Source organism: Dendrobates tinctorius, unplaced genomic scaffold (assembly GCF_039654945.1).
Source record: "Dendrobates tinctorius isolate UK_male_01 unplaced genomic scaffold, ASM3965494v1 ptg000013l, whole genome shotgun sequence".
Classification (NCBI taxonomy): domain Eukaryota; kingdom Metazoa; phylum Chordata; class Amphibia; order Anura; family Dendrobatidae; genus Dendrobates; species Dendrobates tinctorius.
The window spans coordinates 805,755-832,495 of NW_027361681.1; the positions used below are offsets into that span (position 1 = coordinate 805,755).

The following is a 26,741-nucleotide window of genomic DNA, read 5'->3' on the forward strand; positions in this document are numbered from 1 at the left end:
AGTGCAGCTCTGGAATATAATACAGGATGTAACTCAGGATCAGTACAGGATCAGTAATGTAATGTATTTACACAGTGACTGCACCAGCAGGATAGTGAGTGCAGCTCTGTGGTATAATGCAGATTGTAACTCAGGATCAGTACAGGATCAGTAATGTAATGAATGTACACAGTGACTGCACCAGCCAGCAGAATAGTGAGTGCAGCTCTGGGGTATAATACAGGATGTAACTCAGGATCAGTACAGGAGTACAGCATAAGTAATGTAATGTATGTACACAGTGACTGCACCAGCAGAATAGTGAGTGCAGATCTGGGGTATAATACAGAATGTAACTCAGGATCAGTACAGGATCAGTAATTTAATGTATGTACACAGTGACTGCACCAGCAGAATAGTGAGTGCAGCTCTGGAGTATAATACAGGATATAACTCAGGACCAGTACAGGATAAGTAATGTATGTACACAGTGACTGCACCAGCAGAATAGGGAGTGCAGCTCTGGAGTATAATACAGGATGTAACTCAGGATCAGTAATGTAATGTATGTACACAGTGACTGCACCAGCAGAATAGTGAGTGGAGCTCTGGAGTATAATACAGGATGTAACTCAGGATCAGTAATGTAATGTATGTACACAGTGACTGCACCAGCAGAATAGTTACTGCAGCTCTGGAGTATAATACAGGAGGTAACTCAGGATCAGTACAGGATCAGTAATGTAATGTATGTACACAGTGAGTGCAGCTCTGGAGTATAATACAGGTTGTAACTCAGGATCAGTGCAGGATCAGTAATGTATGTGCACAGTGACTGCACCAGCAGAATAGTGAGTGCAACTCTGCAGTATAATACAAGATGTAACTCAGGATCCGTACAGGATCAGTAATGTAATGCATGTACACAGTGACTGCACCAGCAGAATAGTGAGTGCAGCTCTGGAGTATAATACAGGATGTGACTTAGGATCAGTACAGGATAAGAGGTGTAATGTATGTACACAGTGACTGCACCAGCAGAATAGTGAGTGCAGCTCTGGAATATAATACAGGATGTAACTCAGGATCAGTACAGGATCAGTAATGTAATGTATTTACACAGTGACTGCACCAGCAGGATAGTGAGTGCAGCTCTGTGGTATAATGCAGATTGTAACTCAGGATCAGTACAGGATCAGTAATGTAATGAATGTACACAGTGACTGCACCAGCCAGCAGAATAGTGAGTGCAGCTCTGGGGTATAATACAGGATGTAACTCAGGAGCAGTAATGTAATGTATGTACACAGTGACTGCAGCAGCAGAATAGTGAGTGCAGCTCTGGGGTATAATACAGGATGTAACTCAGGATCAGTACAGGAGTACAGCATAAGTAATGTAATGTATGTACACAGTGACTGCACCAGCAGAATAGTGAGTGCAGATCTGGGGTATAATACAGGATGTAACTCAGGATCAGTAATGTATGTACGCATTGACTGCACCAGCAGAATAGTGAGTGCAGCTCTGGGGTATAATACAGGATGTAACTCAGGATCAGTAACATAATGTATGTACACAGTGACTGCACCAGCAGAATAGTGAGTGCACCTCTGGAGTATAATACAGGATGTAACTCAGGATCAGTACAGGATCAGTAATGTATGTACACAGTGACTGCACCAGCAGAATAGTGAGTGCAGCTCTGGAGTATAATACAGGATATACTCAGGGTCAGTACAGGATAAGTAATGTAATTTATTTACACAGTGACTGCACCAGCAGAATAGTGAGTGCAGCTCTGTGGTATAATACAGAATGTAACTCAGGATCAGTACAGGATCAGTAATGTAATGAATGTACACAGTGACTGCACCAGCCAGCAGAATATTGAGTGCAGCTCTGGGGTATAATACAGGATGTAACTCAGGAGCAGTACAGGATCAGTAATGTAATGTATGTACACAGTGACTTCACCAGCAGAATAGTGAGTGCAGCTCTGGGGTATAATACAGGATGTAACTCAGGATCAGTACAGGATCAGCAATGTATGTACACAGTGACTGCACCAGCAGAATAGTGAGTGCAGCTCTGCGGTATAATACAAGATGTAACTTAGGATCAGTACAGGATCAGTAATGTAATGTATGTATACAGTGACTTCACCAGCAGAATAGTGAGTGCAGCTCTGGGGTATAATACAGGATGTAACTCAGGATCAGTACTGTATGTACACAGTGACTGCACCAGCAGAATAGTGAGTGCAACTCTGCGGTATAATACAGGATGTAACTTAGGATCAGTACAGGATCAGTAATGTATGTACACAGTGACTGCACCAGCAGAATAGTGAGTGCAGCTCTGGAGTATAATACAGGATGTAACTCAGGATCAGTAATGTAATGTATGTACACAGTGACTGCACCAGCAGAATAGTGAGTGAAGCTCTGGAGTATAATACAGGATGTAAGTCAGGATCAGTGATGTAATATATGTACACAGTGACTGCACCAGCAGAATAGTGAGTGCAGCTCTAGGGTATAATACAGGATGTGACTCAGGATCAATACAGGAGTACAGGATAAGTAATGTAATGTATGTACACAGTGACTGCACCAACAGAATAGTGAGTGCAGCTCTGGAGTATAATACAGGACATAACTCAGGACCAGTACAGGATAAGTAATGTATGTACACAGTGACTGCACCAGCAGAATAGTGAGTGAAGCTCTGGAGTATAATACAGGATGTAAGTCAGGATCAGTAATGTAATGTATGTACACAGTGACTGCACCAACAGAATAGTGAGTGCAGCTCTAGGGTATAATACAGGATGTGACTCCGGATCAATACAGGAGTACAGGATAAGTAATGTAATATATGTACACAGTGACTGCACCAACAGAATAGTGAGTGCAGCTCTGGAGTATAATACAGGACATAACTCAGGACCAGTACAGGATAAGTAATGTATGTACACAGTGACTGCACCAGCAGAATAGTGAGTGCAGCTCTGGAGTATAATACAGGATGTAACTCAGGATCAGTAATGTAATGTATGTACACAGTGACTGCACCAGCAGAATAGTGAGTGGAGCTCTGGAGTATAATACAGGATGTAACTCAGGATCAGTAATGTAATGTATGTACACAGTGACTGCACCAGCAGAATAGTGACTGCAGCTCTGGAGTATAATACAGGAGGTAACTCAGGATCAGTACAGGATCAGTAATGTAATGTATGTACACAGTGAGTGCAGCTGTGGAGTATAATACAGGTTGTAACTCAGGATCAGTACAGGATCAGTAATGTATGTACACAGTGACTACACCAGCAGAATAGTGAGTGCAACTCTGCAGTATAATACAAGATGTAACTCAGGATCAGTACAGGATCAGTAATGTAATGCATGTACACAGTGACTGCACCAGCAGAATAGTGAGTGCAGCTCTGGAGTATAATACAGGATGTGACTTAGGATCAGTACAGGATAAGAAGTGTAATGTATGTACACATTGACTGCACCAGCAGAACAGTGAGTGCAGCTCTGGGGTATAATAAAGGATGTAACTCAGGATCAGTAATGTATGTACACAGTGACTGCACCAGCAGAATAGTGAGTGCAGCTCTGGAGTATAATACAGGATGTAACTCAGGATCAGTAATGTAATGTATGTACACAGTGACTGCACCAGCAGAATAGTGAGTGAAGCTCTGGAGTATAATACAGGATGTAACTCAGGATCAGTAAAGTAATGAATGTACACAGTGACTGCACCAGCAGAATAGTGAGTGAAGCTCTGGAGTATAATACAGGATTTAACTCAGGATCAGTAATGTAATGTATGTACACAGTGACTGCACCAGCAGAATAGTGAGTGCAGCTCTAGGGTATAATACAGGATGTGACTCAGGATCAATACAGGATCAGTAATGTTTGTACACATTGACTGCGCCAGCAGAATAGTGAGTGCAACTCTGGGGTATAATACAGGATATACTCAGGGTCAGTACAGGATAAGTAATGTAATGTATTTACACAGTGACTGCACCAGCAGAATAGTGAGTGCAGCTCTGTGGTATAATACAGAATGTAACTCAGGATCAGTAATGTAATGTATGTACACAGTGTCTGCACCAGCCAGAATAGTGAGTGCAGCTCTGGGGTATAATACAGGATGTAACTCAGGATCAGTACAGGATCAGTAATGTATGTACACAGTGACTGTACCAGCAGAATAGTGAGTGCAGCTCTGGGGTGTAATACAGGATGTAACTCAGGATCAGTAATGTATGTACACAGTGACTGCACCAGCAGAATAGTGAGTGCAGTTCTGGGGTATAATACAGGATGTAACTCAGGATCAGTACAGGATCAGTAATGTATGTACACAGTGACTGCACCAGCAGAATAGTGAGTGCAGCTCTGGGGTGTAATACAGGATGTAACTCCGGATCAGTAATGTATGTACACAGTGACTGCACCAGCACAATAGTGAGTGCAGCTCTGGAGTATAATACAGGATGTAACTCAGGATCAGTGCAGGATAAGTAATGTAATGTATGTACACAGTGACTCCACTAGCAGAATAGTGAGTTCAGCTCTGGAGTATAATACAGGATGTAACTCAGGATCAGTAATATAATGTATGTACACAGTGACTGCACCAGCAGAATAGTGAGTGCACCTCTGGAGTATAATACAGGATGTAACTCAGGATCAGTACAAGATCAGTAATGTAATGCATGTACACAATGACTGCACCAGCAGAATAGTGAGTGCAGGTCTGGGGTATAATACAGGATGTAACTCAGGATCAGTAATGTAATGTATGTACACAGTGAGTGCACCAGCAGAATAGTGAGTGCAGCTGTGTGGTATAACACAGGATGTAACTCAAGATCAGTACAGGATAAGTAATGTAATGTATTTACACAGTGACTGCACCAGCAGAATAGTGAGTGCAGCTCTGTGGTATAATACAGAATGTAACTCAGGATCAGTACAGGATCAGTAATGTAATGTATGTACACAGTGACTGCACCAGCCAGCAGAATAGTGAGTGCAGCTCTGGGGTATAATACAGGATGTAACTCAGGAGCAGTAATGTATGTACACAGTGAGTGCACCAGCAGAATAGTGAGTGCAGCTCTGGGGTGTAATACAGGATGTAACTCAGGATCAGTGCAGGATCAGTAATGTATGTACACAGTGACTGCACCAGCAGAATAGTGAGTGCAGCTCTGTGGTATAACACAGGATGTAACTCAGGAGCAGTATATGTAATGGTCCATTTAGACAGGCCGCTTTCAGAACATTGAATGATTGTTGTTCAGCATTATGATGTTGGCAGCACATCCACTGTTTGCACAGGGTGATGTGCTACAGTGAATGATTTTTATGGCTGCATGAAAGAGTCAATCACCCAACGAATGAGCATTTAGCTAATATGTTAGGTGATCACCCACCAATTTATGCAAGATGATAATCATGAAGGAGTGGTTTTGCAAATTCTTAATGCACACTGAACTCATCAGCTATAAAGTCAGTGCAAAGTCCTATTGATTGTGGTCATGATCACTAGCATATCACAAATTCAAAGGTCGGTTAAGAAAATAAATGCTATACCACAAGCGAACTAGCTGCTGTATCTTGACCCCATTGTTTATGAGGACCAAAAGACTATTGAAATATAAGATCCCAGTAATATAAATGGCACATGATAATTGGGGAAGGCTACAGACTTTTGGACTTAGGAGCTTCATGTTACACCACTTGCCTGCAGATCATTTCCATCTGTGCATAATTTTTATGCCATAATTATAGTTTACAAATAAAATACATTGAAAAATATGCAAATTGCATTTATAATTAATTGATGTTGTTACATTAAGGGGACCAGATTTATAATAAGTCTCCCATTTTTAAGGGACACATACAGTGCTACACAAATGACTAACTGAATCAGCTCTCTTCTTTATAAAGAGAGGGGCACTGTTTCATTGGGTCTATACAAGTTTCTTGCTCAGAACAGTGGTGAAAAGTGGTACTGCAAGTAAAAGTAATGGAAGCCATCAAGATAAGTCCTTGGCCCTAACCATTACATGGTACCCAAAGCACAAATCAGTAACAGGGAATTAAAATGTGTATCATCCTTAGACCTTTGATATATATCATTACTTGCAGGGTGATTTTATTCATGCATATTAAATACCGTATATATTTAGAGTATAAGCCGCATTTTTCAGCACATTTTTTTTGTGCCGAAAACGCCCCTCCTCAGCGCATACTCGAGTCATTGTCTCAGAAGATGGAGGGGGAGCAGCGTGTCACATGAGGCAGGAGTTGGTGGCTGTGGCCAACTCCTGTGCTTGCTGCTAAAGAGAAATTAATATTCATTGCGCTGGCAGTGAATATTCATTTTTCTGTAATAGCACGAACAGTGTCCAACAGGGGCCGGAGCGGCTGCATGAAATTGAATACTCATCTCTCTCCACTCCCATAGGCGTGGGGCTCACTGAATACTCATTCCTTTAAGTAGCAGGGACACGTGATCGCCCGGTCGCTGCAGCTGCTGGCACTGGAACGAGATGCTGCGAGGGAGTGCAAGGACGGTAAGTAGGATGGGTTATTTATTTTTTTTATGCTTTTCTGATGGGGGCCATACATACAAGGATAGGGATGAAGAACCATGCATACCAGGATATGGATGAGATGGCCATGCATACAAGGATGGGGATGAAGGGGCTATGCATACAAGGATGGGGATGAGATGGCTACGCATACAAGGATGGGGATGAGATGACCACGCATACAAGGATGGGGATGAGATGGCCACGCATACAAGGATGGGGATGAGATGGCCACGCATACAAGGATGGGGATGAGATGGCCACGCATACAAGGATGGGGATGAGATGGCCACGCATACAAGGATGGGGATGAGATGGCCACGCATACAAGGATGGGGATGAGATGGCCACGCATACAAGTATAGGGATGAGATGGCCACGCATACAAGGATAGGGATGAGATGGCCATGCATAACAGGATGGAGATGAGGGGACAATGGATACCCAGCTTATATTCAAGTCAATAAGTTTTCCCACTTTTTCGTGGCAAAATTAGGTGCCTTGACTTATACTCGGGTCGGCTTATACTCTAGTATATACAGTACTTAAATTTTGCACTTTATTAATAGATGAGCTGTATATTGATTGAGAAGTACATGTGCCATAAATACCAGGCTAAACAGTTCTAAACATACTGGTTAATACATGCTGGACTTTCACCTGTGTTGGACTGGAAGCCAGGCTTGCTAAAATTGTAGTCCTTTATCTCGTTGTACCAAGTATCCACAACCTCAGAACCTGAAGAATTAGAAAAAAGAAAATAAGCGTCTCGCGTCTTCAAAAGGACAATAGTTGGGATTTTGTGGTATTACAGGCACTCCATGTAATTTTAGGACTTCAAAGGTGGAGCCCAACCCCTTTATTAATTAAAGGGGGATCATATTTCCTAAACCTGCCCCAAAATTTCAGAAACTCCTTTTTGAAAAAACATTGGAAAGAAGTCATCTTTCTGATGGCAATTTCTTACCAGATGCGTCTCTCACATTTGAGTTCCACTTGTACCACAGGTTCTCGCCATGGTTGGTGTTGCTGTGCTGTAGTGCATTGATTGACAGAAGGTGGTCAGCCCATTTCTGACTAGATTCACACAATTCCCTGGTCAGCTGTAGAGGTGGTGCCCCATGTAATCGTCGATACTTATTGTGGGTGTCCAATGCTTCTTGCTCAAAACTGCTAAGTTTTACTGCTGAAAAATAGGACAATATGTAATGATGACCACACTGATAAAGTAGGCAATCTCCACCTTGATCATTAAGATCTCAGACCATGGGAAGTTCATGACTTAATAGTGAAAGTTGGGGCTCATGAAGGCGTCTGTGAAACTCGGTCCGAGCACAGACTGCAATGCACAGATTGTGCCCGGTATTCTCTGTAAATGGAAAATCTTATGGTATTAGTGGTCTGGTGAGGCCAAAGACTTTTGAGAACATAGTAGCTGGCCAAACATTGTTTAGTGTGATCTTTAAAAAGCTAAGCATTGCTTACTGAGGATCACAAGACCAGATTGTTGCTTAACTTTAATGAGCAATTAGGTTGGAGAAAAGTTGAAAGAGTTGACCAAGATGGATGAAGACAACCAAAAAGTATAGGACTATTAAGAAGTCTGAAAACCCAAAAGAAGATAGGACATTTTGAAGAAGTTATGTCCACATGGTCAACAAAAAATTAGAACATACAGACTCTCTATCTCTGGTCCCTTTTCTTGTTGAAGTCACTGGACAAAGTCTTCAAATTGAGGAACATTGCATTGGTAACAAAGACACAACTCGTACATAGTCTGGTCTTTTCTGTAGTAACATATGTATGTAAAACCTGAACGATAAAGAAGCAAGACAGAAAAATCAACATCTTCGAAATGTGGTGCTGGAGGAGGATGTTATCACCACCATGAATGGCTATTACTTGCCAACTTTGGACAAATCATACGAAGAGACCAATCACTGTTGAAGGACATCATGGTAGGAACAATAGAAGGAACAAGGTGAAGAGGAAGATTAGCAACCTGATGGCATGATACAATCAAAATAATGGCGGAGAAGACCCTGGTGGACCTATCAAGGATTGCACAAGATCAATCTTCCTACAAATTGTTCATCCATCAAGTCATCATGGCTCGAGATCGAGCCAAAGGCCGTTAAACAATTAAAGACCCATTCTCTAATGTAATGTCCTACCAATCTGAGCTTCTTACCTTGCCTGCCAAATCCTGTTGCTGGCTTTCGATCATTTGTCTTCTCTGGTTCTGATGACTTGTTAGCACTTGGTTTCCACTGGGTGCCAGGACCATCATTATCGGACACCGATGGGGCAGTTCCTGAGGGCAGCACGTTCTTTTCAAAGTAACCAGGGTTGGTGATGTTTCCTGCAGGATTATACTGTCCCACCACAAAGAAAAGACCATTGCCATCCGTCGCAACACCAACCCCAACTTCTTTTGAGTCTTTCCAGACGACTTGAGTGAAGTGACCTTCATCAAAAAAAAATATATGGGCCAAATAAGTGAGGAGAAAAATCAAACATATGTATTCAAAAAACCTTCAAGGGTTGATTTGGGATTTACCTGTGTTACTACGGAAACCTGGCCTAGCGAAATCATAGTTCTTTATTTCGTCGTACCAAGAGTCAACAGCTTCCTGACCTGTGGGATGACAGACAAGATTTTAGATGTTACTTTGCGGCCACAGTAAGTTGATTGGAGAAACTAGTCATAGTGTGACAGCTCCCAGAAGGAGTTGAATAATGTTCCAAAGGCATAGGGCTCTGTTGTAATCGTCCCCCTAGACAAAATATTATATATCCAGTACAGGACTTCTCAATATTTTCAGTCTAAGCAAGAAAGAGCATTAAACTTAAAAATTTGGTGCCCCTTGTTGTATAATCACCTTCATTTTGTCTGAAACAGGTTAGTGGTGACGGACGTTTCTGCTGTAGAAAGATGCCTTCCAATCAGACACTAGTGCATTATGCTCTGCCTGATTAAGGATAGTAAGACAGTGGATCACAAAAATTGGCCAAACCCATGATTTACGAGACTGACTGACCTATGTGTATGGAGGTTTGGCCAACTTACCCGCGATCAGGAATTGAAGCTTGTGGGGGATAATTTGCATATTCCTGGTGCATTCTTTGAAGAGTGAAGAGTCGCCACGAGTCTGAGGTAGCTGGATCTAGCTGCTTTGAGGAAATCATCAAACCTTTACGGCATTTCCACAGAAATTTGTTTTGTTCAATATGGAGAAGGAGATTACCCATATGGTGTGCTGCAATGTGTGCTATATGTTTACAAACTTGCCAGAGGAAAACTTTACGTGCCAGAGATGCAAGCTTGTGACTCTGTTAGGGGGAAAAGGTGCAAAGTCTTCAGGAGAGAATAGCTATAATGAAGCTCATGAAAGAAGGTGAGGATTTCCTTGACAGAGCAGAAGAATCTCTTCAGAATGTTGCGAGAGAAGAACTTTTCAGTGTTCCTGCAGAAGCTAATGACAGAGTAGAAATAAGTGTTCAGAATGTTCGAATTGAAGCACCTTTCTATATACCTATAGAACAACACAATTGGAAGCATGTGACCCAAAGAAGCAGGAGGCTCAGGAGGCAGTCAGCACCCATACTGCTGAAGAACAGCTACCAGACTCTCACACAGGACAACTATGAAAATGTACATCAAAAAAGTGATTTACCCACAAAGAACACTCCAGTAAGAAATGAGCAGCCTCTTGAAGGGAGAAAAAGAAGCACTGTGGTGAAGAAGAAAAGGAGAGTTGTGGTCGTATGGGATTCCCTACTGAGAGGATCGGAAGCCACTATCTGCTGATGAGACACTACCTCACGAGAAGTACGCTCTCTTCCAGGTGCCCAAATTAAAGATGTGTCTGATATGGTATTAAGACTCTTCAGTGCTACAGACGGCTACCCAGGTCTACTAATACATGTAGAACAAATGACAGCAAAAAATGACCTAGAAACTATATGCAGAGACTTTGAAGACCTAGGCCCGGAAAGTGAAGGTACTGGGAGAGCAGGTTGTCTTCTCATTCATACTTCCATTGGATGGACATGGACCAAGGAGATTGGACGGGATTCTACGAGTGAACAACTGGCTTACGTCAATGGTGAAGTGAGCAACGTTTTGGGTTTCTTGACTATGGAGTGAATTACCTGTATGATGGACTGCTTGCTAGAGATGGGTTGCATTTTACAAAAGCAGGAAAACACATATTTGGTAGACGCCTTGCTACACTCATCAGGAGAGCTTTAAACTAAAGCAATATGGGATGGGATAATATACGACAGGGAAAAAATATACAGCTAATGAATATTTTTGAGAACCTTGCTATTGGAAGTGGAAAGAAAGAACAAAAACAACAAAGGCTGAATGAAAATAAAGGAACAAGAGAAACTGACTACAAAATAAAATTTGTCTATACAAATGTACTGAGCAGGGGAAACAAACAAGGAGAATTGGAGATGCTAACACAGGAAGAGAGATATGATGTAATAGGCATCACTGAAACTTGGTGGGATGTTGCACATGATTGGAATACATACCTTGAAAGCTACAACTTATTTATTAGAAACAGGAGTAACAAAAAGGAAGAAGATGTTGCATTATATGTTAGGAAAACATATCTCCACAGAGATCCAAGCTCCAGAGACTGGTAGCCCTGTAGAAACTGTTTTAGTAAAAATTCAAGGAAAGAAGAACAGAAATTACACTATTGTAGGTGTTTACTATAGGCCACCTGGACAGACTGAACATATGAATGAACTCTTTGCATCAGATGTTTCTGTTCTAAAAAAAAGTATGACATAATGATCATGGGAGATGTTAACTATCCAGGTATTTGTTGGGAATCTCTCTCAGGCAGAAGTAATGGTTCCAGAAAGTTCTCATCTTCTCTTGCTGACAAGTTTAATCTTCCAAAAGGTAGAAGAGAGAACAAGAGGATCTGCAATCTAAGACCTAATTCTTATCAACAGGGAGTAAATAGTTGAGGAAGTAAAGGTGACTGGGAATTTAGGAGGCAGCGATCATGCTATCCTCAAATTTTGGATTACAAGAGGAGGAAGAGCAGCAAGGACTCAGAATTTAAAGTTGGACTTCAGGAAGTCAGATGTTAATGAACTCAGAAAGAAGGTAGGAAAGGTCCAATGGTTGGATGTTCTAAAGGACAGAAATGTCCAAGTAGGATGGGAGATTTTGCTAAACAAAATTCTCACCGCACAAACGGTAACAATCCAGAAAATATGCAAAAATTGGAAGCATTTAAAGAGACCAGAGTGGGTGAACACAGAACTTAATCACTTGTTGAAAAGGAAAAAGAAATGTATATCAAATGGAAAGAGGGGAGCATATCTAAAGAAGAATATAATGCTGTTTGCAGTGAAAGCAGGGCAACCATTAGAAGAGCTAAAGCCAGTAATGAAGTAAGGCTTGCAATGGAGATCAAAAGCAGTAAAAAGGATTTGGGGGGTATGTCAAAAGCAAAAGAAAAGTAAAAAATGCTATAGGATTTTTACAGGATGAAAAGCGTGAAGTGGTCAAAAATGATGTTGAGAAGGCTGAACTTTTAAATTCCTATGTTGCATCTGTGTTCTCTAAGAAAGCAATTGTAACATCAGCTGATCTTCACTGTGCCATCGAAGGAATAAAATAATCCACACTATCTATAAACAGAGAGATGGTGAGGGAACACTTAGCTAATTTAAATCTCCTGTTCCAGATGAGTTACATCCTAGGGTACTGAAAGAGTTAACAGAGGAAACTGCAGAACCACTAGCCAGAATCTTTGAACAATCCTGGAAAACAGAAAAAGTCCCAGAAGATTGGAGAAGCGCAAATGCTGTCCCTATCTTCAATAAAAGAAAGAAGGTAGAGTCAAGAAATTACAGGTCAGTGAGTCTTACTTCTATACCAGGAAAGATATTTGACCAAATTATTAAACAGCACAAATGTAAATACTTGGATAAGAATACACTAATTAACCAGCGCCAGCATGGGTTTGCAGCAAACAAGTCATGCCAGAATAATCTAATTTCCTTCTATGATGGAATCACTGACTGAGTGGATCAGGGAAATGCAGTATAGTACATTTCAATTCAGCAAAGCATGTGATAAATGATCTCATACTATCCTTTTCGAAAAAATGACCAAATATGGAATTGACAAGGCTACGGTTAGGTGCATTCATAACTGGCTCAGTGATCGTACTTATAATAAATGGTTGCACATCCAACTGGAAGTGTTTCAAGTGGGGTACCACAAGGCTCTGTCATGGCCCCAGTGTTGTTCAACATTTCTATAAATGATCTAGATAAGGGAACCGAAGGCAAACTGATCAAATTTGCAGACGAAGCAAAAGCTAGGAGGGATAGCAAACACTAGAGAAGACAGAAATGATTCATGAGGATCTAGAAAAGTTTGAACAATCGGCAGCGACTAATAGAATCGTATTTAACAGGGAGAAATGCAAGATTCTACGTCTGGGCAAGAAAAACAAAACTTAAATCTACAGAGTAGGAGGAATAGAAGCAACAGCACGTGTGAAAAAGACTTGGGTGTAGATCACAGACAGCACATGAGTCAACAGTGTGATGCAGCAGCAAAAAAAGCAAATGCAGTTCTAGTATGTATTAAGAGAAGTATAGACTCTAGATAATGTGAAGTAATTATCCCCCTCTACTCCTTGGTCAGGCCTCATCTGGAATATTGTATCCAGTTCTGGGAACCACATTTAAAAAAAAAATAAGACACTGAAAAACTGGAGCAAGTTCAAAGAGCTACCAGGATGATGAGTGGACTGCAAACTACGTCCTACGAGGAGCAGTTAAAGGATCTGATCTGGGAATATTTAGCTTGCAAAAAAGAAGGCTAAGAGGAGACTTCATAACTGTCTACAAATATCTGAAGGGATGTCACAGTGTAGGGGGGTCATCCTTATTCATATTTGCACATGGAAACATGAGAAGCAATGGAATGAAACCGAAAAGGAGAAGATACAGGTTAGATTAGAAAAAAAATTTTTGACAGTGAGGGTGATCAATGAATAGAACAGGCTGCCATGAGAGGTGATGAGTTCTCCTTCAATGGAAGTCTTCAAACAGAGGCTGGACAGACATCTGAGATGGTTTAGTGAATCCAGCATTGTTCAGGGGATAGAACACGATGACCCTTGAGGTCCCTTCTAACTCTAACATCATATGATCAGATCCTGAGAGAAAGGATTGTACGGATCCTTGGCAATTACTTTGGGCAGTCAATTACCAAGCGGAGAGCACAATGTGGCCCCCATGCCCATTAGACCTTGACATCTGCCAGGCTGCGCCTGTAGGTGATGCCATCTTTGAGCGTAGTTATACATTATACATTAATATATAGTCAAGTTTTTCAAGCATACTAGTAGGACATCTATTATTACACACAGATCACTTATACGTTGTTACACCACCACACATACAGGTTTATTCATGTTATTAAATGTAATCTGGCCGCAGATAAGTGGATGTGCTGCCAATTTCTTTATGAAGCAGAGCTGACAATGCGCAATAACCAGCCCTGTAACGTGACCTAGTACACAGGATATTAAAGGGAATCTATCATCCATTTTTAGTGATATCATGTAACGATATCACCCAATTGTACATCCCATAAGGATTCTATTAGGACTTTTGATTCCCCCTGACCCCACACCTTAGATGCATAAATACCTTTTTTATCTTGGTGGAGATGTATGGAAACCGCCGCAGTCCGGTCCGATGAGCGGGGCTTATTCGCCTTCTTCCCCACCCCCCCACCCCACCTCGGCTTGCTGAACGTAATCTTGATCTGTGAATATCACAGATGCCGCAGTTTTTCCACGCTTGCGCATTGAAAAGGCCTCCTGCGCTTGCGCAGTATGCTTTGCCCAACTGTGGGCAGCCCCCCTATATGGTGTTACTAAGAGGTTGTGAGCCAGAAGCCCTGCATTCCCTGTGTGAACACTGCCACATGCGGATTATTTTCTCTGCACTGGTGTACCACACGGCCAATCCCTGATTGTAGGCTGGCTGTTTCATTTGGTATTTATGCACCTGTGCAGCTGCCATTTTACTTGGGTCCGCTGCACCCTGGATTAGTGCAGATGCATTTGGGCCTGTCTGGTTTGTAACTGAATTTTTTGGAGGATTTTTTTTCCTCTTTTTGTGGTTTTCATGTTAGAGTAGGGACTGACAAGTGTAAGGAACTTTGACGCAGTTTGTCAGCTTACATATTAAGGCCTTAATATCAACCAATACCTTACATATATTGATATGTTTGTTGTGCACTTTTTATATTTTTTCCAGGGTGCAGTTGGGCCCAAATGGTTCTGCAAACTTGTGGCCTTTGTTCACACGGGATGCAATCTAGTTGGCACTGGGCAGCCCCCCTATATGGTGTTACTAAGAGGTTGTGAGCCAGAAGCCCTGCATTCCCTGTGTGAACACTGCCACATGCAGATTATTTTTTCTGCACTGGTGTACCACACGGCCAATCCCTGATTGTAGGCTGGCTGTTTCATTTGGTATTTATGCACCTTTGCAGCTGCCATTTTACTTGGGTCCGCTGCACCCTGGATTAGTGCAGATGCATTTGGGCCTGTCTGGTTTGTAACTGAATTTTTTGGAGGATTTTTTTTCCTCTTTTTGTGGTTTTCAAAGAAGAAGTTTGGGACCACCAGAAGTCTTCCTAGACCTGGCCGTCCAGCCAAACTGAGCAATCATGGGAGAAGAGCTTTGGTGAGAGAGGTAAAGAAGAACCCCAAGATCACTGTGGCTGAGCTCCACAGATGCAGTAGGAAGGTGGGAGAAAGTTCCACAAAGTCAACTATCACTGCAGCCCTCCACCAGTCGGGCCTTTATGGCAGAGTGACCTGACGGAAGCCTCTCCTCAGTGCCAGACATGTGAAAGCCCACACAGAGTTTGATAAAAACACATGAAGGACTCCCAGACTATGAGAAATAAGATTCTCTGTCCTGATGAGACGAAGATAGACTTTTTTGGTGATTATTCTAAGCGGTATGTGTGAAGAAAACTAGGCACTGCTCATCACCTGCCAAATACAATCCCAACAGTGAAACGTTGTGGCAGCATCATGCTCTGGGGGGTGTTTTTTAGCTGCAAGGACAGGACGACTGGTTGATATTGAAGGAAACATGAATGCGGCCAAGTACAGAAACATCTTGGATGAAAACCTCTTCCAGTGTGCTCTGGACCTCAGACTTGGCCAAAGATTCACCTTCCAACAAGACAATGACCCTAAGCACACAGCTAAAATAAAAAGGAATGGCTTTTTTGGTGCAGTAACATCTAGTATCTGCAGGAATTACCTGGTAGTTCCTTGGTGCTGGAGCTGTATTTGTAGTACAGGTTCTCTCCATGGTCCGTCCCACTATGTTTTAGGGTCCGGATGGACAATAGGTGGTCTGCCCATGCCTGTGCTGAGCGACAGAGGTCCCGATTGAGCTGGAGTGGTGGGGCTCCATGTTTCTTCCTGTATATGTTATGGGCAGACACGAACTCTCTCTCAAACTGGTTTCCTTCAACACCTAAAAGAAACAGATGTATGAGTCATGGGTGTCTGCTGAAAACCGGATTTATTTATTTATTTTTAAAAAGTGAGGTGGGAGTTCACTTACTTTGGGAGTGTTTTTTCCTGTGCTGCATTTTGGACACTTCATAATACGGGAGTTATGATGAGAATAGATAATAGTAGATTCCCTACCAGGATCTCACAAATTGACTGCAGCAGGAGCTCTACCCCATGCTCTTTCTGCATGAAGACTCCTAACACACCTAGCACCACCCAAAAATAAAGATCCACCCCTGCAATCAGGACAGGAGGAAATTAACCCCTTTGCTATTTCCCTGATGTCTACAAGCAGGGCTGGTTTTATACTAAGTGGAGCCCTGGGAAAAAGGCTAAAGTGGGGTACCAAATGCTAACATATTGCACCATCACAAAGTAGAATTTCGGTTGTTTTTACATGCACTGAGTTCAGGCTGTTAAACAAGCGTGATTGACAATATTGAAGTCGTTTGATGCTCGGTTGCCTCTTTACACCGCATGACAAAGAATGATGGGGACAGAACGATCAGTAATAGATCACTCTGTCCCCATACAGTATCATCAGGGCTGGACTGGGACTAAAATTCAGCCCTGGCATTTGAAGTTACACAGGCCCACTAGTCACATGGTGACTATATACGGTAATATCTTTGTACACTTGTAGTTTACAAGAAGTGAGAGGAGATTAACACGACTATATAACATGTAGTCAGAGCTGTGCCCAGTATTTCAGCTCAGTCCTATTTATTGCTTTTAGGTACAGTACTCCTCCCAAATCTCTGTCCCCTTTTGTATGCATGATTACAGAATTCCTGGCAGAACTGCTCTCTATTGGGCAACCAGACCCCCTGGTCATAGCCGCCCCTATCATACCTCCCATCTTTTGAAGAAGAGAAAGATGGACAAAGACTGCGGCGCGCTGCGCGCGCCACTGCAAATTTTGGCCATGCCCAGCCACACCCATTTCACAACTAGTCACACCCATGTCCACACCTAATCGCACCCATTCAGCACTGCTGATCACACTGACTGGTACTGAGGGCACAGTGGCTGGCATTATGGGCACACTGACTGGCACTAAGGAAGAGAGAAAACAGAGAGAGAGAGAAAAAAGAAAACAGAGAGAGCGAGAAAGAAAGAACACGGAGAGAAAGAAGAAAGAACAGAGAGAAAGAAAGGGGAAAGAAAGAACAGTGAGAGACAAAGAAAGAACAGTGAGAGACCAGAGAAAGAACAGAGAGAGAAAGAAAGAGGGGAAAGAAAGAACAGAGAGAGACAGAGAAAGAACAGAGAGAGAAAGAAAGAGGGGAAAGAAAGAACAGAGAGAGACAGAGAAAGAAAGAAGTAAAGAAAAGAAAGAAAGAGAGGAAAGAGAAAGAAAGAACAGAGAGAGAAAAAAGAAAGATTAGAGAGAGAAAGAAAGAACAGAAAGAGAAAGAAAATGAGGGAAAGACAGAACAGAGAATGAAAGAACAGAGAAAGAAAGAAAAAGAGAGAAAGAAATAAAGAAAGATTCTACAAAGATACTATAGCAGCCTGGCTCCCATTGTAGTGCCCACCTGAGCCTCCCGGTGCAGGACCTATCATGATCCGTTCACATGGCCGGCATCCCCGATTCCAAGGCGATCCTGCTGTCTGCGCTGTCGGAGGAGGACACGGTGATGGATCTGAAGCATTCCTGGTTCCGTCACAATCGCCTCAAGAAATTATCTCATTTCCGGTCAGCTTCCAGCACATCACTTCAGGTGGAACGTCATGTGTGTGTTTTAAAATGCTCCTCGGGGCTCCGCCGTGTACTCCTGTGTCCGTGGGAAAAGCCTGCTTTGTATGCTTTGTACACACTTGGCTCCGCTCCGTACACCTCATACACACGCGGCTCCACTCCGTCCACCTCGTACACGCGTGGCTCCTCTCCGTACACCTCGTACACACGCGGCTCCGTTCCGTTCACCTCGTACACACGGCTCCTCTCCGTACACCTCGTACACACGCGGCTCCGCTCCGTACACCTCGTACACACGGCTCCGCTCCGTACACCTCATACACACAGGGCTCCGCTCCATACACCTCGTACACACACGGCTCCGCCCCGTACACCTCGTACACACACGGCTCCGCTCCGTACACCTCGTACGCCATGGCTCCGCTCCGTACACCTCGTACACATGCGGCTCCGCTCCGTACACCTCGTACACATGCGGCTCCGCTCCGTACACCTTGTACACATGCGGCTCCGCTCCGTACACCTCGTACACATGCGGCTCCGCTCCGTACACGCGTGGCTCCTCTCCGTACACCTCGTACACACAGGGCTCCGCTCCGTACACCTCGTACACACAGGGCTCCGCTACGTACACCTCGTACACGCGCGGCTCCTCTCCGTACACCTCGTACACACGGCTCCGCTCCGTACACCTCATACACACACGGCTCCGCTCCGTACACCTCATACACACACAGCTCTGCTACATCCACACTGTAAATCCTGACCCCACACATACTTACCTCAACCAGCACCATGACAACAGCAAAGCAGAGTCTTACAGACGGTAGAGGCAAGGCTGAGTGCACAGGACCTGTGATGAGGTCACAGGAGGGGCGGAGTCAGGGGTGACATGATCGGGGGTCTGGACAAAGGCTCCTGATCATGTGACCCCCTGACTCCTCCCCTCCTGTGACCTCATCACAGGTCCTGCGAACAGAGCGAGCAGGCAAGCGAGTGCGACGCTGTGAGTGGCTGCGGGGGGCGGGGGGAGGGAGTCTCATGCTAAGGCGAGGATGGGGTGCGAGGGGGGGGGCGTGGCGGCTTATCTCCCTGCAGTGCGGGAGGAACTTGAAACTATCACCGCCGTGCTGCAGAGGGCCAGCGGCAGGAGCAACAGTGGCCGCAGCAGCTGGCAAGCGGCCAGATGATCGGTCGCTGCCGCCCGTGGCCCACGTGACAGCGGCCCAGCGGGAAAATGCCCGGTTGGTTATATTGCCAATCCGGGCCTGAGTATCATGCAGTTTATACCGGGTGATTGGGTGATGTGCTGCTAAGAACAATGATTTTGATTGTTTGTATAATGCACATAGTCCTCCCGATAGTATAATGTGCCCCACAGTCATTCATATTGTATAATGTGCCCCATAGTAAAATGCACTCCCCATAGTTCTCCATGTAATATAATACACACCCAGGGCCGGCGTCAGCACCCAGGCAAGGGACGGGGCCTTGAGCAGGCGGGAGGGCCCACTCGCTGTCTCCCCATTCCTTCGCTGCGGCATCTTCCACATCTTTTGACTCAGTGATATTTCAGGTCAGGGGGCACGATGATGCCACATCTGTGTGCCCCCTGCCTGAACAGTCACAGTGCAGAGAGCCGGAAGCCGGCGATGCTGTGGTATTTTAATTTTTTTTATTTATTTTTTTACGCTTGAAGCAATATATGGGGCTCATTATATATGGAGCAATATATAGCACCCATCATATACTGGGGCATTATATGGGGCCCATCATATACTGTATGGAAAATGATATGGGGCCCATTATGTATGGAGCAATATATGGAGCCCATCATATACTGTATCAGCATTATATGGGGCCCATTATGCATGGAGCAAAATATTGAGACCATCATGTACTGTATGGAGCATTATATGGGGTCCATCACCCTAACTATGACATAGAAAGCCATCCACAACCTGTCTCCTCCATAAATCTGTGACATGGTCTCCCGGTATTTACCTGCACGCAACCTTCGATCCTCTCAAGATTTCCTTCTCTACTCCCCTCTTATCTCTTCTTCCCACAACCACATACCAGAATTCTCCCGTGCTTCCTCCATACTCTGGGGGAAGCACACCTACCACGGAAAGCTGCAAAAGGAACCTGAAGACCCACCTCTTCTAGAAAGCCTACAACCTGCAGTGATCCTCAGTCTACTGAACCATCGCATGACCAGCTCTACCCTCTCCTAATGTATCCTCACCCATCCCATGTAGACTGTGAGCCCTCGCGGGCAGGGTACTCTCTCCTTTTGTACTTGTGTGTGCCTTGTATTGCTCATGTTTATTGTCCTTGTCTTTGTATGCCCCTTTTTCACATGTAAAGCACCATGGAATAAATGCGCTATAAAAATGAATAATAATAATAATTATATATGGAGCAATATATGGGGTCCATCATATACTGTATGGAGCATCATATGAGGAACATTATATATGGAGCAATATATGGGGCTCATTGTGTATGGAATAATATATGGGGCTCATGTATGGAGTATTATATGGGGTACATTATGTATGGAGCTGTAGGGGATTGGAATGGAACACCCCTTTAACCCCTTCACCCCCAAGGGTGGTTTGCACGTTCATGACCGGGCCAATTTTTACAATTCTGACCACTGTACCTTTATGAGATCATAACTCTGGAACGCTTCCATGGATCCCGGTGATTCTGACATTGTTTTTTCGTGACATATTGTACTTCATGTTAGTGGTACAATTTCATTCAAATAACTTGCGTTTATTTGTGAGAAAAATGGAAATTTGGCGAAAATTTTGAAAATTTTGCAATTTTCCAACTTTGAATTTTTATGCCCTTAAATCACAGAGATACTGCACACAAAAAACTTGATAACTAACATTTCCCACATGTTTACTTTACATCAGCACAATTTTGGAACCAAAATTTTTTTTGTTAGGAAGTTATAAGGGTTAAAAGTTGACCAGCGATTTCTCATTTTTACAACACAATTTTATTTTTAGGACCACATCACATTTGAAGCCACTTTGAGGGGTCTATATGATAGAAAATACCCAAAAGTGACACCATTCTAAAAACTGCACCCCTTAAGGTGCTCAAAACCACATTCAAGAAGTTTATTAACCCTTTAGGTGCGTCACAGGAATTTTTTTGAATATTTAAAAAACAATGAACATCTAACTTTTATTCACAAAAAAAATACTTCAGGTTCAATTTTTTTTATTTTACCAAGGGTAACAGGAGAAATTGGACAGCAAAAGTTATTGTGCAATTTGTCCTGAGTACACTGATACCTGATATGTGGGGGGGAACGACTGTTTCGGCGCATGGCAGAGCTCAGAATGGAAGGAGCGCCGTTTGACTTTTTCAATGCAAAATTGGCTGGAATTCAGATCGGACGCCATGTCACGTTTGGAGAGTCCCTGATGTACCTAAACAGTGGAAACCCCCTACAAGTGACCCCATTTTGGAAACTAGACCCCCCAAGGAACTTATCTAGATATGTGGTGAGAACTTTGAACCCACAAGGGCTTTACAGAAGTTTATAACGTACAGCGGTACAATTAAAAAAATCATATTTTTCCACAAAAATGATCTTTTCACCCCAATTTTTATTTTCCCAAGGGTAACAGGACCCTAAAAGTTATTGTGCAATTTGTCCTGAGTACGCTGATACCCCACATGTGTGGGTAAACCACTATTTGGGAGCATGGCAGAGCTCGGAAGGGAAGCAGCGCCATTTGACGTTTTTGGCTGGAATTGAGATCGGACACCATGTCGCGATTGGAAATCCCCTGATGTACCAAAACAGTGGAAACCCCCCACAAATGACACCATTTTGGAAACTAGACCCCCTAAGGAACTTATCTAGATGTGTGGTGAGCACTTTGAACCCCCCAGTGCTTCACAGAAGTTTATAACGCCCGGGCGTGAAAATAAAAAATTCGTATTTTTTCCACAAACATGATCTTTTAGTCACCATTTTTTTATTTTCCCAAGGGTACCAGGAGAAATTGGACCCCAAAAGTTGTTGTCCAATTTGTCCTGAGTATGCTGATACCCCATATGTGGGAGAAAACTACTGTATGGGCACACGTCGGGGCTCGAAAGGGAAGTAGTGACGTTTTGGAATGCAGACTTTGATGGAATGGTCTGCGGGTGTCATGTTGCCTTTGGAGAGCCCCTAATGTACCTAAACAGTGGAAACCCCCCACAAATGACCCCATTTTGAAAACTAGACCCCCTAAGGAACTTATCTAGATGTGAGGTGAGCACTTTGAACCCCCAAAGGCTTCACAGAAGTTTATAATGCCAGGGCATGAAAATTAAAAAATCATATTTTTTCCACAAACATGATCAATTAGTCCCCAATTTTTTTTATTTTCCCAAGGGTAACAGGAGAAATTGAACCCCAAAAGTTGTCCAATTTGTCCTGAGTATGCTGACACCCCATATGTGGGAGAAAACTACTGTATGGACACACGTCGGGGCTCGGAAGGGAAGCAGTGACGTTTTGGAATGCAGACTTTGATGGAATGGTCTGCGGGTGTCATGTGCGTTTGGAGAGCCCCTGATGTACCGAAACTATTGAAACTCCCCATAAGTGACCCCATTTTGGACACTAGACCCCCCATGGAACTTATCTAGATGTGTGGTGAGCACTTTGAACCCCCAAGTGCTTCACAGAAGTTTATAACGCTCGGACGTGAAAATAAAAAAATCATTTTTTTCCACATTTTTTTCCAATGATATTTTTGTCCCCAATTTTTTATTTTCCTATGGGTAACAGGAGAAATTGGACCCCAAAAATTGTTTTACAATTTGACCTGAGTAGGCTGATACCCTACATGTGGGGGTAAAACACTGTTTGGGCGCATGGCAGAGCTTGGAAGGGAAGGAGCACCATTTGACTTTTTCAACTCAGAATTGGCTGGAATTGAGATCAGACGCCATGTTGCATTTGGAGAGCCCCTGATGTGCCCAAACAGTGGAAACCACCAATTCTAACTCCAACCCGAACCCCAACACACCCCTAACCCTAATCTCAGCCCTAACCCTAACCCTAACGGAAAAATGGAAATAAATACATTTTTTTTATTTTATTATTTTTCCCTAACTAAGGGGGTGATAACGGGGGGTTTGATTTACTATTTATGGCGGTTTTGCATCACCACATATTGAGAGCTATAATTTTTCCGTATTTTGACCCACCGAGTCATGTGAGGTCTTATTTTTTGCGGGACGGTTGACGTTTTTATTGGTACCATTTTCGGGCACGTGACTTTTTTGATCGCTTTTTATTCCAATTTTTGGGACGCAGAATGAACAAAAACCAGCGTTTCATGAATTTCTTTTGGGGGGGTGCGTTTACACCGTTCCGCGTGCGGTAAAATTGATAAAGCGGTTTTATTCTTCGGGTCAGTACGGTTACAGCGATACCTCATTTAGGTCGTTTTTTTATGTTTTGTCGGTTTTATGCAATGAAAACTATTTTATATAAAAAATAATTATTTTTGCATCGCTTTATTCTGCGAGCTATAACTTTTATATTTTTTCACTGATGATGCTGTGTAGCGGCTCGTTTTTTGCGGGACAAGATGACGTTTTCAGCGGTACCATGGATATTTATATGCGTCTTTTTGATCGCGCGTTATTACACTTTTTGTTTGGCGGTATGATAATAAATCATTATTTTTTGCTTTGTTTTTTATTTTTATTTTTTAAGGGGTTCGCTAAAGAGGTTAACTAATGGGACAGTTTTATAGGGCGGGTCGTTACGGACGCGGCGATACTTAATATGTGTACTTTTATTGTTTTGGTTTTTTTTATTTCCAAAAAATGGATTTATTTGGGGGAATATTTTTTTTTTTTCTAATTTATTTGGCGATTTTTTAAAATTTATTCTAACACTTTTTTTATCTTTTTTTAACTTTATTAAATAGTCCCAGGTGGGACATCACTGTCCTGTGACAGATCGCTGATCTGTCACATCACAGATCACTGTGACAGATCAGCAGGCTTCCTCATGCCTGCGCTTTGCAGGCACTGAGGAAGCCAGCTTCCTGCAGGCCCCCGAAGGCCCCCGTCGCCATCTTGGATTCGGGGGCCTGCAGGAAAGGATCCCCCCGCAGCAGCGCTGCACATTGCGCTGCCGTGGGGGGCTCAGGGAAGCACGGAGGGAGCCCCCTCCCTGCTGATGCTTCCCTTTAACCCCTGGTATACCGCGATCATGTTTGATCGTGGTGTGCAAGGGGTTAACGTGTCGGGGACGGTCCGTGACCGCCCCTGACACATTGTGCCGGGTGTCAGCTGTGATAATCAGCTGACACCCGGCTGCGATCAGCGGCGCTCACCACGTGGGCGCCGCTGATCGCGGTAGACGTACTATCCCGTCCATGGGCATAGGGGCCCGGGTCCCATGGACGGGATAGTACGTCTGATGTCAGGAAGGGGTTAATGCTTTCCCTCCCTTTAAGAGGTCCTATGTACAGTTGTTATTAATGTAAATATTTTATTATGTTTCAGTACTGCTACATGGCTGTGTATTACCGACCGTCTTTTTAGTACTGCCACGATTATGTGTTACCAAACTGTAAAATAATGATAGGAGGCACTTACTTACCTTCTTGTATTTTGACTTTTTTGCATTTATTCATGGGCGTTTTTCCATATGGGCAATTTTATATTGTCATCCCATGCACATTGCTGTCAGGGGGCGGCTTGCTCTATTTTGCTATTGCATCCACATTTTTATATGTCATTAATTCTATTTAAAACTCTTTAATAATTCAATAAAAGTTTTTTATTTCAGATAAAGCTTACTTTTCTTCGTTTGATGGTTTATTGTTTGAAGCTGTCTCCTAGGTTTTCCTTTTTTTGGAGTCTGTATTATGCTTTGATGTGACCTTATCTTATGTTGTATGGTATGTCCTATAATAACGTGTAGATTAGGGTAAGTCACTGTACCCTTCGGGTTCAATAGTGGAGGGCACTTGTAGTATATAGTATTCATAGACTGGGTAAGTGTTGTGTTGGAACAGGCCACTAGATGGGGGCATACTAGTGGGTCCTTGATAGGTATAGCTGTAGGAAGTTTCTAGTTGGTTTAGTAAGAGCACATATCTAGTTAACTGTAGGAGGAGCTGCTGTGGGTTAAGCTAGCGTAGGTAGTAGGAATTAGTCAGAAGGGCGAGCACGCCCAACTGGTCCACAAGGGCTCTAAGCCCAGGACGTCACAGCAGTTACGCAACATTGATTAGAAGCAGAAAAGCACAGGCACAGTCAGGCGGGTGCTGGATAAGACCGGAGCACCTGGGGAAGTTACAGTTCATGTCAGCAGCAGGAACAAAGACGAAAAAGTGGTCCGAAAGTCGTGCAGGGCGCAGAATGTTCATGATGTGGGAGATTCTCAATAGGGCTGAGGCCTACAAGTCTGAGGCGAAGCAGACGAGCGTAATCCCCTATATACTGAGGTTCTACAGTAGTGAAGCTGCGGTACCGCTAAAGGCGCTACTACCCCGTAATGTACGTGAGGGCGAAGAAAGTCAGAAAGGGAAAGAGCAGGAGGAATGCTGTGTGGACTGTAATGCAACTGATTTGTCCGGGGCGGGACCGTCGAAGAAGAAAGTAAAAGCGTTAATTTTGCATCAGAACCGGTATCTGTGTCCGTTATTTCATCTACATGCACTGGAAGTAAGTGTGCAGAAGCTGGGTCACACCCCAGTGGAATCGCTGACCGTGTACCAGCAATCAGAACAGGTACGCCGGTAGATGCTGAAGATATTCCTGTGGGAGGAGGACTGGACACCAGAGCTCCAGTGTCCTCGGCTGCGACTACTGTCCTGCCCTCCTCTTATAGAGCATTATATGGGGCGCATTATTCTGTATGAAGCACTATGTGGTGCTCATAATACTGTATGGAGAAATATATGGGGCCAATTATTCTGTATGGATCAATATATGATGCCCATAATACTGTATGGAGGACTATACTGTCCAGTTTCTGAGCTATTGATATCACTCATGTAATGTAAGAAGTGAATTCTTTGGCAATGTACTACACGGATATTTCTCTGCCATATCTATGCATCATGAATTGTGGCATGTGTTAATGGGGCACACAGACTCTTTCACCAGGGGCCCACGAAAACTTGGAACCGGTCCTGTGCACACGTCATAGCCCTCCATATTGAATAATGCCCCTCATAATCCTCCATAAAGTACAATGCACTCCCCATAGTCCTCTGTACAGTATAATCAACCCCATGGTCCTTGATAGATTATAATGCACTCCTCATATAGTATAATGCACAGCCCATAGTATGGTACAATGCAGCCCCTGATGTTTACAGGCAAAAGTTTAAAGTTTGTATTTGCCGATATAAGTTTAATATGCGATGCTGGGAATGGGGGATTGGGCCTGGAGCTGACACTCGCACCGGGCCCCCAACTCACGGGCCTTAATGCGGCCTGCCGCTATTAGCGGCATGTCACTGGCTAGGGTTCCCTGAGGGGAGTGGGGGCCCTAGGCAAATGCTTAGTTTTCCTTGCCCTAATGGCGGCCTTGTCTACAAGTCTGCATCTGCAGGATTTTCTATACCTCCTGACATACACAAACACTGATATTATGCTTTTAAGGATCTCCTAATAAACATCTTAGCAGCACGCTGGCTCAGTGGTTAGCACTGTTTCTTTGCAGCAGTGAGATTCGAACCCAGGACTCCAGCGCTGCAAGGCTGCAGTGCGACCCACTGAGCCACCGTGCTGCCCTTAAATTTTCCAGAAAAAAAGCCTGGCTTGG

General features: G+C 43.5%; 1 protein-coding gene across 5 annotated transcripts in view; it reads right to left on the reverse strand.

Annotated features, from left to right (window-relative positions):
- Positions 1-26,741, reverse strand: part of LOC141067728 (uncharacterized) — a 187,226-nt gene that overhangs the window by 39,887 nt on the left and 120,598 nt on the right. For 4 of the 5 annotated variants that reach the window (XM_073558161.1, XM_073558198.1, XM_073558169.1 and 1 more), the window contains 5 exons: positions 15,956-16,174; positions 9,174-9,251; positions 8,805-9,080; positions 7,581-7,799; positions 7,274-7,351 (listed from right to left, as the gene is read on the reverse strand). In XM_073558161.1, coding sequence (XP_073414262.1) covers positions 7,274-7,351; positions 7,581-7,799; positions 8,805-9,080; positions 9,174-9,251; positions 15,956-16,174 — 870 coding nt within the window. The remainder of the gene's footprint in view (positions 1-7,273; positions 7,352-7,580; positions 7,800-8,804; positions 9,081-9,173; positions 9,252-15,955; positions 16,175-26,741) is intronic. The other variant, XM_073558188.1, reaches the window with a different exon arrangement.